The following is a 19,835-nucleotide window of genomic DNA, read 5'->3' on the forward strand; positions in this document are numbered from 1 at the left end:
AGCTTTAATTTTATACTGAAAATAAAATGCAAACTTTAGGATGTGTTAAAGCACTAAATAACCTGTAGATTGATCATTACTGTTACACATGTAACAAGAAAAACAACACGACTAATTTGAAAAAAATACCGCTTCAATAATGTACTTTTTCTACTCGAAAACAGTTTTTTTTTCGTCCCACGTTACTTTCGACCCCGCTCTCCCCTATTATAGTATCTTCCTTTTTGCTTCCGTATTTATTTTTCGTATTTATATACTTATTTCTCTCAACCACAACTTTATTTTGAATTTTATACATATGTCTACCTTTTACCTCCTTATCCCATTTTTGTTGCCTGTTTAGAGCGGATTATTATTATTATTGCTTTAAATGTGTTTGCTGGGAGTTAGAACCAATAGGAGCAGACAGAAACCGAGAGGTGGCGGTAATGGAAACGCTTTTGGATGTTAAACCCCAACAAATAATCGAAGAAGACCATCCCACCTTCGTCGCTTGTTTGCTCGTCTTTGTTGTTGTCTTTTTTTTTATTGTTTAATCAGTATAAAGAATAATGTACATTAATTACTCCCACTCGATAATAGCCTAAATCTTTCTGCTGGCCTTAAGTTGTTAACAATTCGCGATGACGCGTGGTTGTGGTTGAAACAAACGAGTTTAATACAATTGATAATATCCCTGCATCGAAATCAGAATTAGCTGGAATCTTAAACAATATGAAGAGCACTTATAAAATCTTTCTGATTTTGCTTATGTGTGGTAAGTTCGCTATTTTTATAATACTTTCGCTTTCATTCCGGAAATCGCAAACTGTAGCAATGGTACAATAAATAAATAAATAAATATAGTTACTATAGTTAAAATATAGTTACAATTTGGTACACAATTTTACACATTAAACATGGGTTTGCTACAAAAAGTTGTTTAACAATGGAATTGAGAGACCAGCATTGTTATTAACACAAGTCTGATTGATCATGTATAAATCTTCAACATCTTTTAATCACTAAAAAAAAAAGAAGAAACGTTTCTGTTTGTTCTGCAGGAGTGTATTATATCGAAACAGATGAAGTGAAGTCAGTGATGGAGGGAGATTCTGTCACTCTGTACCCTGATCTTTCTAAAATACAAGGAATGGTCCTGCTACTGTGGAGGTTTGGAGAGAAAGGTTCCACCATTGCTCAGATTGATGGAAATGATATCATATATGAAGATTATGAAGTATTCAGAGACAGACTCCAGCTGGATCAGACTGGATCTCTCACCATCACAAACGTCAGAACCAATCACTCTGGACTTTATAAAGCTGAAGTCAGCCACAACAGCGGAACCTCATATATTATGTTCAGGGTTACTGTCTATGGTGAGGATATTATTATTATTATTATTATTAATTATTATTAATATTTATTTTTCAATTATTAGATGTTTTCAAATTTATTTTTATGCATTACTCTAAAAGCGATAGTTCACCCATAAATTAAAATTAGATGTTTATCTGCTTACCCCCAGTGCATCCAAGATGTATGTGATTAAATTATGAATCAATCAATAGATGGCAATGGTAACAGAATCTATGAGAATAAAAAAAAAAAACATGCACAGACAAATCTAAATTAAACTATCCCTTTAATTAAAAGGATTCAAACTGCTGTTGTTCTGAATATCATCACAGGTGCGATTGAGCTGCAGGTGATCATGTGACTGACAGCACGATGAAAAGTGCTAGAAAGAACTTTTATACAGAGGGGCTTACATTGATACAGTACACAGACATATATTTTGAGTTTCATTTCTTCAGCAACATTATTGAAACCATTAAAAGTGAGTTTGCTTGGCTTGATGTATAGAGAAGAGATTGTAATTCTATCTTTTGAACACAAAAAAGTTCCTTTGTCATATAAAATTAGATGCCTCATGTCCTACTCAATTAGTAATCCAGCTGTAACTGTTCTTCTTTTCAGACTGACCCTATTTTTACTTTGACTTTTATTAATCTGCAAATGCCTTATGTAGTAACCATAATATGAACTAATTGACTGTAAACCTTCATATTAGTGCCAGTAACAGTGTTCAGTATATTTATCTTGTGTCTGTGACACCTGTAGAGTCTCCATCTGTTATTGCTGGGGCTGAAACTGAATTGAAGCTCATGTCAGTGACGGAGGGAGATCCTGTCACTCTTCATGTTCCTCAAATACAAGGAGATGAGCTGATAGTGTGGAGGTTTGGAGATGAAGAAAAACTCATAGCTAAAGCTGATATAGAGGCCAAGAGCTCATCATTATATGATGAAACTGATGAGAGATTCAGAGACAGACTGAAGCTGGATCAGACTGGATCTCTGACCATCACAAACACCAGAACCACAGACTCTGGAGAATATAAAGTGAAGATCAGCAGCAACAAACAGACTTCATACAAGAGATTCACTGTTACTGTCAGTGGTGAGTAACTCAAGACTTTTGAAGTAATGATTGTTTATCAGCTGTCTGTGAATAATTCAGATGTTGTGATTTTGAAGGATCAGACCACAAGAAAATTCAACCTTCCTTTAAAATAGAAAAGCTTCAGTGTATAAATACATTATACACTAACTTTCAGAACTCAAAACATATAACAGTGTTAGTTATATATCAGACACACAATCACATTAATGACTGTCTCTGTTTATCATTACAGAACCAGGTCTGTCTGGAGGTGTTGTAGCAGTGATTATTGTTGGTGTTGTTGGTCTTCTGCTGCTAACTGCAGCTGTTGGTGTTTTTTTTAATCGCCGCAAGAAAACTGAACTAAATAATCAAAAGTGTAAGTATTACAGATGATACAGCAAGAAAGAGAAAAATGAACTATGTTGCCTGACAGTAGATATAAATGTTAAATTTCACAAACTGCACATTTAGCTTTCATAGTAGTACGACTTAACTAGTTCACAAGTCATATGGAGATTTATTGTACATTTCTGGTGTCTCAAATATAATTTTTGATCTTTCTGAATGTCTACTTTCACTGCATGGAAAAGAACTGCATGAAGACTCTTTAATAGGGGTGTAATGGTATGTGTATCATGTATCGTGTACAGTACGTTTCACGGGCAAACTTCAAATGGAAGTGATCATCCCTATCACCTTGGAGTGGAGACTAGTTTGGAGTCACTCCTAACTAGTCTCCACCCCAAGGTGATAGAGAAGATCATTTCCATTTGGAATTTTCCTGTGATTTGTATGGTACACTATACACGTACAGTTACACCCCTACTCTTTGATATCTAGCCATACAAGTTTGGAAGAAGATGGCGATTAAATATTGACATGTTTAGTAATTTGATTTATTTGTATCTCAGTGTTTCTGTCTTTTTCATCTGTTCATTAACATATAATCTCTTAATTTCTCTGTCTATGTGCTCCTGTGACATGAAGCAAAAATCTCTGAAACACTAAATGAAACATGTAAGTATTACAGTTGATAGAGCCAGAAAAGTGAATGTGTGTACATTCAGAAAAAAAAAGGTACAGAAGTTGTTAGGGGGGCGATACTTTTTCAGAAGGTACATTTTTATACCTAATCTTTCCATACTGATACATGAAAGGTTCATATTAGTGCCTAAAGTTCATTGTCAGTAGTTTTATATTATAAATGTTCTCCTTCTATTTGATTTAGTGTAATAGTTAATGAATTGTGTGCTTGTCCAGTATTGAGCTGTATGACAGTGATATCTTTGAATTAAATTCTGAATATTTGTTTAAACTACTGAATTTCCAACAACTACATTTAGATCTGTGTTTGATTGTCTTTTTGTATTATTAGGCGTTGAGCATTAATAATTTTCACTGTCTGTTGTGTTGTACTATTGAAGCTCACAGAAATAGATAATTTCAGCAGCAGTTGACATAAAGTCATAGTCCTTTGCTCTGTTATCTTGAGTTTTATCTGGTGTGTGACTTACAAATACATTTATTTGTTATCCATCTTTGTTTCTATTTCTTTGTTTTGCTGTGACATGAAGCGGTGATCTCTGGAAAACTAAAGCTAATGTGTAAGTATTGCATCTAAAACTGAACAAAAACTACATATTATTGAGTTATACATATCAGTTTTTTTTAAATAACTTCTGGTGTTAATGCATGTTTATTTTGTACTATAACTAGTAGTAAAGAGGCAGAGATGATCGGTTCACTTGTGCGTCTCACTGCAGTCTGTCTTGACACATTAAAGAACATCAGAATTACATTAATAGTTTGAATTTTTTGATAAAATTGACAAAATCGGGAAGAATTAGACAGGACAGGAGACTTGCTATAGTTAAATTTTATTCAGTCAATGTTATTTGATTCAAACTTTTAGGCTATTTATTTATTTTCAAAACCTGCATCTGAATAAGTATTTAGATATTTTTACAGACCTATTATTGTAGCTCAGAGGCAAAATGACTGATTATTAATAAAAAAGTCATGCAGATGATGAAAATATTAATAGAAGAATATGACGAATCACATTATTCTCAGTGTTTCCGATGTTTATCTGTTTATCTGTTCCCTTATGATCTCCTCATTTCTGTTTCTATGTGCTGCTGTGACGTGAAGCCGAGATCTCCACACAACTAAAGCAAATGAGTAAGTTGAATTTAATAAAAAAACATCATAGATGTGACACTTAACTGAAGTATAAAATATATAAAAGAATATTTACTTGTTATGTGATAAGTATTATAATTGACAATTAACAATAAAGACCTTATAGTTAATTTTCGGTAATGCATTTGCTAACATTATCTAACAATGATTAAGACATTTGTTTTAGTTGGTTAATACAGTTTTAACAATCTGTTTCTATTGCTGCGGTTACATGAAGCGGAGGACTGTGAAAAAGAATTGTGTAAGTATTAAAACTGATACAACAAGAGTTTTATTGTGCAAAAATAGTTCTTAAATGTACAATGACAACAAAGTTGGTAACAGTATATTTTGTTTACATTAATGTCACTACATTTAGAAGAGAAAATTTATATTTTTACTCTGACCATTCACGTTACTTTGTTCAATGTTATGTTTAGGGTGGTTAAATGTTGCTACAGTAACAGACTGGAGTGCCATGTGCTACAATTTACACTATGTACTTATACACTATTTTTAGATTAATTTTGTTTTTAGTAATCAGAGTTGAATAGCCCCTCCCCTCTGCTATGTAGTTAAAGCTGTGAATGAGTGCTTGAAGTGTCCAGTGAAAGTTATTTTTAAAAGTAATGTTACTATATTGCATTACTCTCTAAAAAAGTAACTGATTACATTACTTTGTTACATTTTATGAAAAATTGTTACATTATTTTTGCATTGATTTTCTTTTTTTAATATACAGATATCTATTTTGGCAAATGTAAAAGCGCTTTCTAGTTTTCTAGTTGCGTGTTTTTTTTTTTTTTTTCATTGGCAGTTAATTTAATTCTCTCATTGCGTAGAAAACATAAAAAGTCTCAAGGTTATGCATGTAACCATTGTTCCTCAAGGGAATGAGATGCTGTGTTGAAACCCTATGGGGATTGCCTTTTGGGTGAGCGACTCATAATATCATGTGCAATCTGTCCAATGGAAGGGCATGACATCACAGGCAGGGTGACATAATGACCAGGAAGTTATAAAAGTACTTGCCGCACAGCTGGCATCAGCTTCGAGTAGAGAAGCAAGCACTGGCAGGGATGCCGGGAGTATGGCATCGAGAGGCAGCATCTCGTTCCCTTGAGGAATCATGGTTACATGCGTAACCTTGAGACGTTCCTCTTCAGGAACTCCAGCTGCGTTGAAATGCTATGGAAAACGAGGTGCCCACGCTGCCAGACTTCCAAATCCCTGCCTTTTGTGTATCATGTATCCGAAGGGCACAGCTAAGGCGATAGAACAGAAGAGACGGGAGTGGCTCGCATATCTAGATCATAAAATCTAACAAAGGAGTGGGTGTGGACCACCTCGCAGCATTGCAGATGTCCAGCATGGACAGACTTGCTACGAAAGGCCTTAGAGGCCGCCATACCCTGTGTAGAATAAGCCTTGACTCCCATCGTCGAGGGGAGGCCAGAGGATTCATAGGTTGATAGCCTCAACTATCCAATGAGTAAGGGTCTCCTTAGATGCAGGAAAGCCCCACTTGGGGGGACCATAGTACACAAGCAAGTGGTCCGACTTTCTCCACAGGGCAGCTCTGTGAATGTATGTGTCCAGTGCTCAAACTGGACACATACAATAAACCTTTTCCTGGTTGGGCTTCTGAAAGGGAGGAGAGCAAAAGGCCTGCAGCACTATAGGTTGTGGTGTGACAGAGGGAACTTTTGGAACATAACACACTCGATGGTATAAAAACACTTTGGCCATGCTGGGCACAAAGTTGAGGTAAGTAGGGGCCACTGAGAGGGCCTGGAGTTCTCCATCTCTCTTTAGAGAAGTAATAACCAGCAGGAAGGCAGTCTTAAGGGTCAAATGTCAATCTGATATATCTTGAATCGGCTCGAATGGTGCTTTACAGATAGCCTCTAATACCACAACCAAGTCCCAGGGGGGAACATGGGAGCGCACTGGAGACCACAGGGGCACCGTTTAGGAAATGTGTCACTAGGGGGTGTCTACCCACTATCTGGCCACCTAAGGGGACATGCTTGGCCACAATGGCCACCACGTAAACTTTTAAGGTGGAGTGTGTTAACCGTGTAGATAACCTGGCTTGCAGAAACTCCAGAACTGTACAGACTGGGCAGTTAACAGGGTCAAGCTGGTGATCTCTGCACCACGAGGTGAAGAGTTTCCACCTCTGGGTGTACAGTTTCTTCATTGAGGGAGCTCTGGATTGGAGGATGGTCTCAGCCACCTCGGTTGAGAGACTGGATGCTATGACTCTCTCCGGGGCCACACCCACAGTTTTCATAACTCTGGTCGATGTTGAATTATCATGCCCTGCACCTGTGAAAGTAGATCTTTCCTGATCGGAATCTCCCATGGAGAATAGATAGAAGACGCCCCCGTTCCAGCATTTTCTCGCTAGAACTCCCGGGATCAGAGCGATCGGGGGAAAAACATACAGATGAAGCCTCGGCCCATCTGTACCATAGCTTCCAGTCCCAGAGGAGCTGGATGAACTAGAAAGAACCAGAGGGGACATTTGCGATGTCTCTTGAGTCACAAAGAGGTCTACCTGAGCTTTGCCAAAACTCTCCATATCTGCTTTACCACCTCTGGCTTAAGCTTCCATTCCCCGGGCCTCGGCCCCTGTCTGGACAGTTTGTCTGCTCCTACATTGAGATTGCTAGAAATATGTACTGCTCTGAGTGAGAGGAGTTTGTCCTGGGACCACACAAGGATCTAGTGCGCCAGCTTGTACAGGGATCAGGAATGCAGACCTCCTTGGTGGTTGATGTTTTCGGTGCGCACCAACACATGGTGACTTCTCAGGTCTGGAAGTAAATATTTTAATGCTCAATTCACAGCTAGCATCTCTAGACAATTGATATGCCATGTCAGATGGCGACCACTCCACAGACCGTTGGCAGGGTGGCCACTCATTACCGCACTCCAGCCGGTGAGGGACATGTCCATCACTAGCATTACATGGCGACATGGAGCTCCCAGCACCGGGCCCTGATTCACATCGTCTAAGGCACAGAGGCATCAATGTGTGACCTTAATATTTCGAAGTGATTTCCCCCTCTGGGAAAATGTCTTGGTCTTGAGCCACCACTGTAGGGATCTCATGTACAGCAGGCCTAAATGTATCACGTTGGACGCAGCTACCATCAGACCCAACAATCTTTGAAACTGATTGACAGTGAGTGACTGGCCTTTCTCTGACTCTTTTGACTGATCGACTCGATACGAGCAAGGGACAGACGTGCCTGCATCGTGGTCAAATTCCACACTACGCCTAGATAAGTGGTCCTCTGTAATGGAGAAAGTACACTGTAACAAATTAAACCTGTCTTACTTTAAGTCCAATTGTTAACAAATAATAATTTTTTGGGTTAATCTTGATATAAACAGTTTAATCACAATAAATTCAATAAATGATGTGCAAACCATAATACTTCTGATGATCAAAGAATGTATTACTCAACATATATTCTTCCAGAAACATTGTTAAACCTTACAGCCCACTAAGCACTACAATGAGAGCTACCTGATTGATTTGAATCCAAAAAGGCATATCAGTCCAAGAGTCTTATCAAGGTGCAGATATCCAAATTCCATCAATCAGAGTTCACAACAAAGCAATAATCCAAAAATGATATTATAATCCCCACGAAAAGGAAGGAGTAAAAGAGGACAAAAAAACTGGTTCAGTCTCACCCATGTTCTCTTCTTAAGGATCTCTAGACCCCACCTACAAGGTTCCAGGAAAAGGGAAAAATGATCCACAAATGACCCCATTCCGAGAAAACATCCTTGTACATTGAGATTTAGGCCTCAGTTCCTCAATCCATGTATTCCTTCAAACACTGTCCCGATATATCTTGCAACCATTGGCACTGGCCCTCGTCAGAGCAAGCCGCTTTCCAGCATGTTTGTTTGCCCGCCTCTCCAAGCTCCTCTAAAACTCCGTGTGCCATCACCCCTTAAAAAACCCAAAATGGCCACCCCCTTTCTTCCTTCAGCTGGGCCTTTTAGAATAAAAGTCCCTCATATTCCAACTCAATATATCCCCTTTTCCCATCCACAAAACAAATAATATAGACACATGTAAATAACCTTAACAAAACAATTATCACTGCATTATTAGAAATGTTTGAATTGATTTAAACATCTAAAATTGACCTTATTCCTTTATTTTGTGTCACAACACTTTTCTTGCTGTTCAGTCTCAAACCCAGCTCCCCCATGTAGGTCGCTCTGATGTTCTGATTAAGCTCAAATCAACCAATTATCTATATAATTTAGTATGAGGATGCCCTGCAGTCGCAGCGGAACCAGAGTCACATCTACACACTTCATAAACGTGTGGGGTGATTGTGCAAGGCCGAACGGAAATACTCTATTGGTATGCTTCACCCCCGAAAGCATGCCTCAGAAACTTCCTGTGTTGTGGAAGAATTTGACATGGAAGTATGCGTTGTTGAGATCTATCATGACAAACCAGTCCTCTGACCTGATTTGAGATACAAAATGTTTGATGCTGATCATTTTGAACTTCAGCCTCATAACTGATTGATTTAACTGACACAGATCTATTATTGGACGCAACTCCCCATCCTTCTTTGGAACTATGAAATAACGGCTTTAAAACCTGGATTGCCTGTCTTGATGGCCTCCGTCCTTAATAGGGTATTTAATATTTGTTCCATAACCAGATCATGCTCGGAACCGAAACAGAAAGTGTCAATCCCTCTCCCTGGGGGGAAGAAACTGCAGAGCGTCCTTCTGAACCCAGGGATTGGGCGCCGGATCTGGCAGATGAGGAAGGAGATAGGGACTCAACTGTCTCCATTCCCTGTAACAGATCCACCTGCAAACCCCACGATTGCAGTTGCCTTTCTTCCTCGGCTGAATGCTGGCGAAGGCTCCCTCCTCGAAGAGAGCCCTTCGGGATCAAATTTTTCACATTTGCATTTGTTCTTAATGCGGATAAAATTGGTAAAATAACTCTGATTGCATTACTTCACAAGTTACATTTTTTAATAAAAACTAATCGAAATGTAAGTTGTTACTGCAATGCGATACCCCCAAAACTATGTCCAACATTTCACTTTTTTTTCAATATTCCAATTATTATTATATATTTTTGATTTTTTATTAAGTGTATCTGGTTTTTAAAGTGCACTTTATTTTTAATATGTTATTATTATTTATTTATTTTTAGTCATAGTTCAATAAGAAACTAGCCGGTTAACATACAACATTACTATAAGTCAAGATGTGACATACTGTTTTATTAATAAAGTTATTTACATGATTAAGTGATTATTGAAGTACCAAAGGATCACATTATCTTCATGTTCATTTGTTTCTATGTACTGCTGTGACACATGAAGCTGAGATATCTGAACACCATCAAACATGTAAGTATTACAGCTGATATAACCAGAGAAAAATAAGTTTTATTGTGCCACAGTAGTCTAAATGTATAAGATGATTTTTCATCATAAGTAATTATATATTATAAATGTTCTAAATATAAATTAACATGACATGGTAAATGCTGTGGAAGTACTGTTCACATTCATTTACATTAATGATGGCTTCAACTTATGTTTACACATACACCTTTACCGTAATTCAGGGTTTCTGAACTCTGTCCTTCAATCTATCAGTATTGATCTAATCTAATACAACACACCTGAACAATCTAATCAAGGTCTTCAGGATTACTAGAAAGCTACAGGCATGTAAGTTTGATCAGGGTTTGAGCAGGAGAGTAGGTTTCGAGAAACAGAGTTGAGAAACCATGCTGTAATTGTTACTGATCATAAATATAAAATCATACAGATGATGAAGTGGTTATAAGAAGCATTTTTATCTGTTCTTTCACTTATAATTTCCTCATTTCTGTTTCTATGTGCTGCTGTGACATAAAGTGAAGATCTCTGAAAATCTAAAGGAAATGTGTAAGTTTTAAAGCTCATACAGACAGAAAAATAAACTTTATTGTTCTACAGTTTAAATATATAATATTTCATTATATTTTACTATTAATTCTGCTTGTGTTTGATTTAGTGCAATCATACATGAAATGTTTGATGGTCCAGTAGTTTCTGTCATGTTTATCTGATAACCTAATTTATATCCTCATTTCTCTTTGTCTATATGCTACTGTGACGTGAAGTGGATATATCTGAACAACTAAAGCAGATGTGTAAGTACTACAGCTGAAGCAGTAGAAGAAAATGAGATATATTGTGCTACAATAGCAAATAAATATACAATATCGTTTTTTTTTTTTTTTTTTTTTTTTTTTTTTTGATTTAGCATGGTATTGAGTATTGAGCTGCATGACATTAATATACTGGTCAATATACTGGTTAATGTCATTGCATTGGAAAATGTGTCCCTCACTATTGCATAAGTGTTACAAAACCACAATTTCCATAAAAAATTGATTAAATTGTTAACTCACGGCTTGTGATGCAGCTGCTGCTTCATCTTTCAACGGAGTTTCTTACAAGCTCTCCATAACACTGGCTCATTTACGAATCAAAATGGACAGAAGAAGCATAATCCTTCGATGCAATCCAGGATGTCATTGAAAATTTACCATTTACTTGTTCCTGATGTTGGGATCTTTTTTTATGTCTACAGAGACACAAACAAGCTGTTAAAACAGGATGCATGCGTCAAAGTGAACGTTCATTGTTGACGTCTCGGTGATTACAATTAGTTCCATTTTCCTTTTTGCCACTGTTGCTGTTTTTTCAGCTAAAACTTTCCACACTGCAATTGCTTCAGCCACAGCTTTGTTTCTTTTGACTGAGTAGATGCTAGAATGAGTTGAACTGCATTTTGATTGATGACCGTGGTCTTCATAAGGAACCTGTTGAGTCCAAGTTCAATCCAACATCAGGCCAAGGTTCTTCTTCTCTTCATCTGCTGCTAGCCTACTCATTTTATCTTTGTGCTCCTCTAACAATGAATCCCCAAAATGATGCACATTCTTCAGTCCTGTGTCACAAGTGTTCAGGAGGTTTGGTGGCTCCTGCCATTTCTATAAAGAATCACTCTTCAAGTCTGGGGGGATAGACTTTGTACTTTTACACAGGATTTCCTTCAAGGCGTGTTCCTACATTTTGTCGTTCTTTATCTTTTCTTGGCTTCCTGCAAGCAGACTGGAGGTCACAATTAATATAACGTTAAAGGAAGAGGCCCATTATGTTTGCTGTTTGCAATAAACGGAATGTCTGTACATTCCATTCATGCAGCCCTCGACACACAGGCAGATACATGCTTATAGCAGTAGATTAACTTGATGTATAAATGGCTATATTCACATTTATTATATTTGATTAATTTATATTTTAAGCAATAGAAATCTTCTACAGAGACTGCATTCAATGTATCTCTTCTGTTTACCTCATAACAGCTGCTATATTCTCCTTAATATCTTGGAAAGCCTCATCCAACAATATTTTCTTGCCTAGTCTTGCATTATACATCCATTAATATGTTGTATTTACATGGTATATTAATTACAGATATCTGTTAGTGTTTAAGCAATGAAGAGGTTACTCTAGAATAGCAAGAGTGTGAAACAGATACACTTATAGAAAGGGAGGCATATTTACAAGTTTTAATGATGTAAAAGAATTGGTTTTAATAACCTATAAGCATGTGTAAAGCAATATCATTTTCATTTTTGGGTGAACAAGTCCTTTAATGGTACAAAGACCTGTATTATGTCAAAAGTTCGAGGATAATTGGATTACTCATGTCCCCTTTAAATCACATTAATGATGCTTTTAAACTAATGTTCAGACAAAACATTACAGTATAATTCACAAAGTTATTTACATAATCAAGTGATTTTTAGAAGCACTTGAAGAATCGGACAGTATCTTCTTAGTGTTTCTGTTATGTTCATTCACTTCAAATCTCCTAATTTTTCTGTTTCTATCTGCTGCTGTGACATCAAGCGAAGGACTGTGAAAAAAAATTGTGTAAGTATTAAAACTGATATACAGAGACAAATTAGCTTTTGTGCTACAATTTACAATATAGCTGTCCATGTACAGTATATGTGAAAATGCTTAGGCATTTACTGTTTCTGTAAAAAAATTATAATAATATTAAGGTCAGAGAAATTCAACTGTTAATTCGCTCATTATCATCTTGTTTCTTTTTCTATGTGCTGCTGTCACATGAAGCCCAGATCTCTGAACGACTCAAGCAAATGTGTAAGTATTGCATCTGATACAACGAGAGAAAAATGCTAAAGTATAGAGTTAATGTAGCCCTGATTATAAAAATGTCATGGATGTGATGCATCAACTGATTTTAAAATGTATGTAAATTAACATTAACCAATAAGTGCTGTGGATGTTGAAGTCATGCAGATGATGAAGTGATGATTAGAAGCACATTAAGAGTCATACAGCATCTTCTCGATGTTTTTGTTCATCTGATCACTCACTAATTCTGTGTTTCTGTGTGCAGCTTTGACAAAGAAAGGGGAGATCTCTGAACAGGAAACACGTAAGTATTACAACTGATACAGCAAAATGAGTTAAATAAGAGAAGTTAAACAAGAATTAGACCGTGCTGTGTAAAGTGTAAAAACAGTAGTCAGATCATTACAGCCCTTTGCAGGCATTTGATATAATACATAATGTTACATAAGTTATGATTATATTGTTTTATTACATTATGTATTTGTCCTATTTTGTTAGATAAAACCATATGATTATTTGATTTGGACATTATCTGAAACCATTATTATTGCAATATTGCTATTATTTTAAGTCATTTTGAAATCTATTGTTTGCTTAAATTGTCTGAAAATTATTAAAAAAAAAAAAAATTCAAATGATTACTCGATTACCAAAAAAAAAAAAAAAAGGTTAGTTATAGCTGTATTCATTAGTGTACTTAAATGATACTTTTACTATGATACATTATTCCGGACCATTTATTTAAATGTGTGAGTTAAACCTGTGGAATTGCTAGTGATGTCTCACATAGACAAACTTTTGAGCATGAACATAGAAACATAGGTTGTTTATTCAAGATCGGCATGCTAATGCTAATAAAAAAAAACAGGTGAATCAAACACATATCTGATGTGAATAGCTTGGGGATGCTCATTTCCCCACCTGACAACTGTTAACTGATAAGATTAGAATATTAAATTAATAAAAAAAAAACAATGAATGAAACCATACAAAACGAAAACGCATACCATGTATTTTATGATGCCTTTTTTACAGCATTGTATCTTCACATAGAATACAGAAGAAGAACAGGCTCTTCACCTGACAGTATGTGTGTTTCCAGGTACTGATGTCACAAAAGAAGATGCAACAAGATCAGAGATGGAGAAAGATGAAAGGGAACAGTTAATTTTTGTTGAACATACTGCTTTAAGTCAAGTGATTGGAGGGCCACCTGATGCTGATGGGATAATCAGAGACGGACAGGGCAAGAGCCTTGTACTCCGTAACACTGGTACTGAACATACTGCAGTTCTTTCCATTTAATATTTTAATGTAACAATTGTTTCTTCATTTATACACTAGCGTACACTTGCACTTTAGAAAGCTTCATCTTTATCCACCGTCTGCTAGGGATGGGTATCGTTAAGGTTTTAACGGTATTACTACTCTTACCGATACTGCTTAACGGTCCAGTACTTTAACTGTATTCTTATCGGTACTTTGTGTTGTGTTACTTTGTGTTGTGTTAGGCAGTCGAAAACTTTGCATTTCTCTGTCTGCACATAATGCACTTTTGAAAGATGCCTTGACAGATTGCTTGTGTTTCCACCCTTACATGCAAAAATGTTGTTGCACTTATGACAACCAGCATTGTCTGCATCAACTCTAGTGAAGTATAACCACACTTTGGAACGTATTGCTGTCTCCGCCATCGACACTCTTTGTATTAAGCAGGAGTTTTCGTACTGTAAGGGGCCGTTCACATATCGCGTTTTAAAACGCGTGGAAAACGCTAGGCGCGCCACTTTCTGATTTCCCCCCCCCAAAGCCTTCGGACACTTGCACTCCTGAGGAGTCTGCCGTTGCTGAGCAACCATGACCCGCTTTCTCCATGAAAATGCGGAAATTTCAGAAATGAATAAATGGATTTGCAGCACTAAAAACTGCTTGCAGTAGCACTGCTACTAAATTAATAAAAAAATCCACATACAGCTATCAGCTGTTCCTTCATCTTGGCTGAGCTTTCAAAGTTGTTACGGAAAAGGTGAGGAAGTTACATGACCCGCGGTGCGCTTGCGGCATTCTGAAAAGTTGAGATGTTTTTAACTCGATGCGGTGCGGACGCGCCTGGAAATAACAAGCTCGTTGCACTGCGTGCGCGTCGCGACCGCGTCGCTTCCATTATGAACGCGCATACCGTGCTCCTACATTTGAAATAACGAACTTGAGCGCGCAAAAGACGAGATATGTGAACGGCCCCTTATGCGTGTGTGTGCGCCGCGCTCGTTCTTGTTGTGTGTGTGTGTGACTGACAGACAGCTTCTGCGGCGCGCATGAGAGATCTCGCAGATTTCACAGACAAACGTCTTAATAATATTAAGAAATGTTTGGTAAAATAAAATGTGCACGATAACATTATTAAGCAAATCTCTTCGCCATCGTCACTCTTTATTATTAAGCGGGAGTTTTCATACTGTCTGTGCGTGCACCACGCTCGTTGTGGTGTGTGTGTGTGTGTGAGACAGACAGACAGCCTCCGCAGCGCGCATGAGAGATCTCTCAGATCTCACAGACAAACGTCTTAATATGATCGCACATTAGAAATGTTTGGTGAGATAAAATGTGCACGATAACATTATTAAGCAAAAATACATAGTACATTAAATTTTTTCCCTCCAGTACCGAAAGCAGAACCGATACCGTCAGATCTTACTGATACTACGGTCTTTCATAATTTAGCCCCGGGGCCATTTCAATACCGCGTTTCGGTACCCATCCCTACCGTCTCTTCTATTTATAGAATTCCAAATGTCCAGCTGTACAGTGATAAACAGGGAAATAATATTCAATTCTGCAGTAAAGCAGCTCTAAAAATGATAGAAAAGAAGTGCAAATATCCCATCTTGCTGGCAGAGGCAGTTTACATTAACTCCACCCACCAATGCCTGTTTGGGAGAAATGTTATTGCAAAAAAAATAAAAAATAAAGCGTGTTTATCCATAACATCAGTGGCCTTGGGGGACACATATATATTACACTATGATCAGATCATATATCTAACAAAATGAAAGTGTGTTTGTCCTGTGAGGAATGGGCAAGTTGAAAATCTATTAATACCTCAAAAGTTCATTGTGAACTTTACTTTTAAATTTTCATTTTGGAAGGTACTGTAAACATAATGTTAATTTGTGAGAAAAGTGCACATGCTCAAACAAGACTTAACTTAAATCTTAATCTTAAAAGGAGTCAGAAGTGCTAATGTAAATGTGTTATTGAAATTTTTTTGTACATTTTTATTTTGTATGGTAATTTCATGGTAAATTATTGACATTCATTAAGATTTTATAGAAATGTCTTCAGACTTGATCTCAAGATCTCTCTTTAAAATCTCTGATCGACTCTGTTTCCTTTTAGAATCAACAGGAAAAGGAGTGAATGAAGAAACATCTGTCATTAGTGAATGAGCAACGGAAGAAGAGTTCAGTTTAATGGTACAGACATTAACTATTATTTTGTTGTTGTTCCATCTCTTTGGTTTTATTTTCTACTATGAAACAGCAGACAGGGCCGGTGTTGCCACCTTGTGGAACAACTGATTAATGCAAGACCAAGACAAAGTGCATGTGTACAAACTAAGACACTAGTAACAATATAAACACTACAATCTTATGAGCTGCTGAGTTAATGCATGAGTTCACGTTATCTGCATCTGTGCATTATTTTTGTTCTTAAAGACTGAATAGCTCCACATTACAATTTATATGTAGCGCATCCATTCTACATGGTAAGACTAATGTTTAGCTCTTCTCTTTTTGCATGCATGAGAAAAATACTGAGATATCACAGCTAAGCAATGGAGTTGGGTGCCTTCACACTATAGTTTACTTACAGTGTATTTATCTTAGAAAGTTCTGGTAATACAAGGTAACTACATGGGGTAGGGTTAGGTTTAGGGGTAGGTTCAGGGTTAGTACCTAGTTATTACATAGTTATTGTAATTACTATAATAAGTACATAGTATGTACATGAGGAACAGGACTGTAAAATAAAGTGCTACCGTTGTATTAATGCTACACTACATACCTGTTAACTACACTACATGCCCTTTTAACATAATTTCTCTCTGTGAAAAAATAAAAGTCATTTTATGTTTGGCAAGTAAGGCCATGTCAAAGATTGAAAACATAGTGAAGATTGAAATCAAACTTTGATACTTGTTATCTCATAACTAGATGTTGAGACTAAAGCCTGGATTTCACAGAAGTTCATAAGAATGTTCCTAAAAGCAATTCTCGAAAAATTAAGTTAAATATGCTTTGAAGAACTTTTTTTCCTTAAGATGATAATTAGTCTGTCTTATTCAATAAAAGGTTCTTGTTGAAAATTCACTAATTAACGCAATGAAAAACACATCAAATCAACAGATTACGGTAAGAATTACCAGAAGAAAATAACAGCTCAGAAGAAATTTATTTTAAAAAATGTTTCTTATATCTGGCCCCTGTTCATCCATTCTTTAATAATATTTAAATGTAAAATTATAAATGTGAACTGAATTTGAACTTCAGACGAACTCTTCTTGATTTATAAGCTGCAATTTGGGATTTTTTTCCTTCTTTTTTAGTTTGGGAGATTTTTTTTAATTTTGGGAGAATTCTTTAAGGGTTATGTTTGTTGTGTTGGCCATTGGTACGATTGTTTAAATGGGTTAATGAGGTCTTCAAAAACATATGATTCTATGTAATAAATAAATAAAGCAAATTGAGGCTTAACTGTGTCTTGCACTGAAATGGAGTTCCTGTTGAGACAAGTGGTTGCTGAACAAGCCTACTTTACTGAGTAAAGACTACATTTAAACTTCTTCTTTTTTATGTATTCTGACCACATTGCTAAAACTGTCCGATCCTGCAGATTTACTTTATTCAACATCAAGAAGATCAAGCCCTTTCTTTCGGAACATGCTGGAACTCCTTGTTCAAGCTCTTGTTCTGTCCAGGCTGGACTATTGCAATGCTCTCTTGGCAGGTCTTCCAGCCAATTCTATCAAACATTTACAATTAATTCAGAACGCGGCAGCAAGATTAATTTTTAATGAGCCAAAAAGAATACACGTCACACTTCTGTTTATCAATTTGCACTGGCTTCCAATAGCAGCTCGCATAAAATTCAAGGCATTGATGTTTGCCTACAAAACTACCACTGGCTCTGCACCCATTTACCTAAATTCATTACTTCAGACTTATGTGCCTCTAGAAGCTTGTGTTCTGCAAGTGAACGTCGCTTGATTGTGCCATCCCAAAGAAGCACAAAGTCACTTTTACGGACTTTTAAATTAAATGTTCCCTTATGGTGGAATGACCTTAGCCATCTTCAAGAATCGGCTTAAAACACATCTCTTCCATCTTTATTTGACCCTCTAACTTTAACACTCACTATTCTAATTATATTCTTTAAAAAAAAATCTAACTACTGTACCTTTCTAGTCTTTTGTATTCTATTTTCTTTTAATTTATTATGCAATTGTGTGTGTGCGTGTGTTTATTCATTATATTATTTAAAAGCCCATGCTACATGTACTGTGTTAACCTAACTGAGACTTGTTATAGCACTTATATTGTATATCATTGCTCTTTTTTGTTGTTTTTGATTGCTTCCACTGTCCTCATGTGTAAGTCGCTTTGGATTAAAGCATCTGCTAAATGTAAATGTAATGCAAATGTAATGTATTCAGAATCTGTCTGTTAGTAAACATTTTTTCTTTTCAATGCAAATGTGATCAAAAGCAGAAGTTATTTCTCCACCCCCTGGGTAATGCTATTATGGTAGCTTTACAATTTAACCAGTGTTGTTCAAACGATGGATCTGTGACATATTACTGCTCCAGTTACTAAGTTTGGTAATATAACGCTACATGGAATCACCTTGGAAGAAACTCTTGTTTTGGGGAACATATCATAGTGCCATTTGTACAAAACAGAAGCTGTCCTGCGAGCCCAGCCCTATAGAATTGATGGCATGAGGGCCTCCACATAAGTCCTGAGGGCTACGTTCTGAGTAGAAAGCACTGTAACCTAGCTTGGGTTTGTAGACAGCCTTACAGTCATTTGGCCAAACTCCAAACAAGAAGTGTTCACAGAGAGTGCTTGCAATTCACCCAGATACTTGATGGATGCTAATGCTAACAGCGCTGGGCGGGACATGGGCTTTTAGCCAGTACTGAAGTAAATCTTAAGAACAGTCTGTGATGGGGGCGAATGTGAATATCAAAGTGAGCATCTTTCAGATCCATATAGAAACCAGTCCACTGGGCAAACTTGTGCAAGGGTCTGCTTAACAGTCAGCATAAATAAAAGGATAACGATTTGGGCAGACACCTCCATGAGGCAGAGGAGTTTGGCCTAGAAACCTGGAGGGCCAGCAACATATGGAGATGAATTGAAATGCTTTAGGTTTGTGCAGTAAAATGTAATAAATCAGGCTTCGGTTTTCAGAGAAAACCGAGTTTCCTCCGTGCGTGATTCCACGTGCCGTGAGAGATTGTTTCGAAAGGGAACTACAAATTCAGTTCACTACACCCTTGATTTCTCTAAAGATGCATCACAGCGATCTATGTATGGAAAAAGAAATAGAGAAGCAGATGAGGGGTGTTGCTGATTCTGTTCCACCTCTGACCGCAGAGGAAGAGAAAGTGTCCTGGGGCCAACATTGAAAGGCTGACCTTTACCATTATTGCTTTTGAAAAACATGCTGATTTTCCCCAGAACTCAAGAAATTCAGCTGCCCAATCAAAAGTTCCACCAGATTGCCAGTGTCCCTAGAGTGATTGGCATTATTGACTGCTATCCCAGTGTCAAGCCCTGTGGCAAATGACCAGTCAGTATTGTGCAAGTAGTGTGTGATCACCTGTAGTTGTGTGGGATCTTCAATGATATTGTGACAAAATGGCCTGAAAGCACACATGACTCTTTTGTGTTGATCAGATGAGTTTTCATTTATTTGGGTACA

At 37.0% G+C, this 19,835-nt stretch overlaps 1 protein-coding gene across 1 annotated transcript; it reads left to right on the forward strand.

The window, feature by feature from the left end:
• The first annotated feature begins 449 nt into the window (after positions 1-449).
• LOC113076563 (uncharacterized) lies at positions 450-16,708 on the forward strand. The gene is made up of 16 exons (XM_026249262.1): positions 450-757; positions 1,044-1,361; positions 2,107-2,445; positions 2,681-2,806; positions 3,418-3,447; positions 4,005-4,034; positions 4,582-4,611; positions 4,850-4,873; positions 10,002-10,028; positions 10,545-10,574; positions 10,793-10,822; positions 12,594-12,617; positions 12,825-12,854; positions 13,114-13,152; positions 13,951-14,121; positions 16,245-16,708. The coding sequence occupies exons 1-16, from the start codon at positions 715-717 to the stop codon at positions 16,292-16,294; spliced, it is 1,341 nt and encodes a 446-aa protein (XP_026105047.1). The 5' UTR covers positions 450-714; the 3' UTR covers positions 16,295-16,708.
• Positions 16,709-19,835: the final 3,127 nt, after the last annotated feature.

Source organism: Carassius auratus, unplaced genomic scaffold (assembly GCF_003368295.1).
Source record: "Carassius auratus strain Wakin unplaced genomic scaffold, ASM336829v1 scaf_tig00020715, whole genome shotgun sequence".
NCBI lineage: Eukaryota > Metazoa > Chordata > Actinopteri > Cypriniformes > Cyprinidae > Carassius > Carassius auratus.

What these genes read in the sequence shown, in the direction of transcription:
- LOC113076563 (XM_026249262.1), top strand. Translation starts at nt 715, where the DNA reads ATGAAGAGCACTTATAAAATCTTTCTGATTTTGCTTATGTGTG. An exon ending in ATCTGAACACCATCAAACAT is followed by an intron (nt 10,029 to 10,544) that starts GTAAGTATTACA and finishes TGTGACATAAAG; the next exon opens with TGAAGATCTCTGAAAATCTA. An exon ending in GGACTGTGAAAAAAAATTGT is followed by an intron (nt 12,618 to 12,824) that starts GTAAGTATTAAA and finishes TGTCACATGAAG; the next exon opens with CCCAGATCTCTGAACGACTC.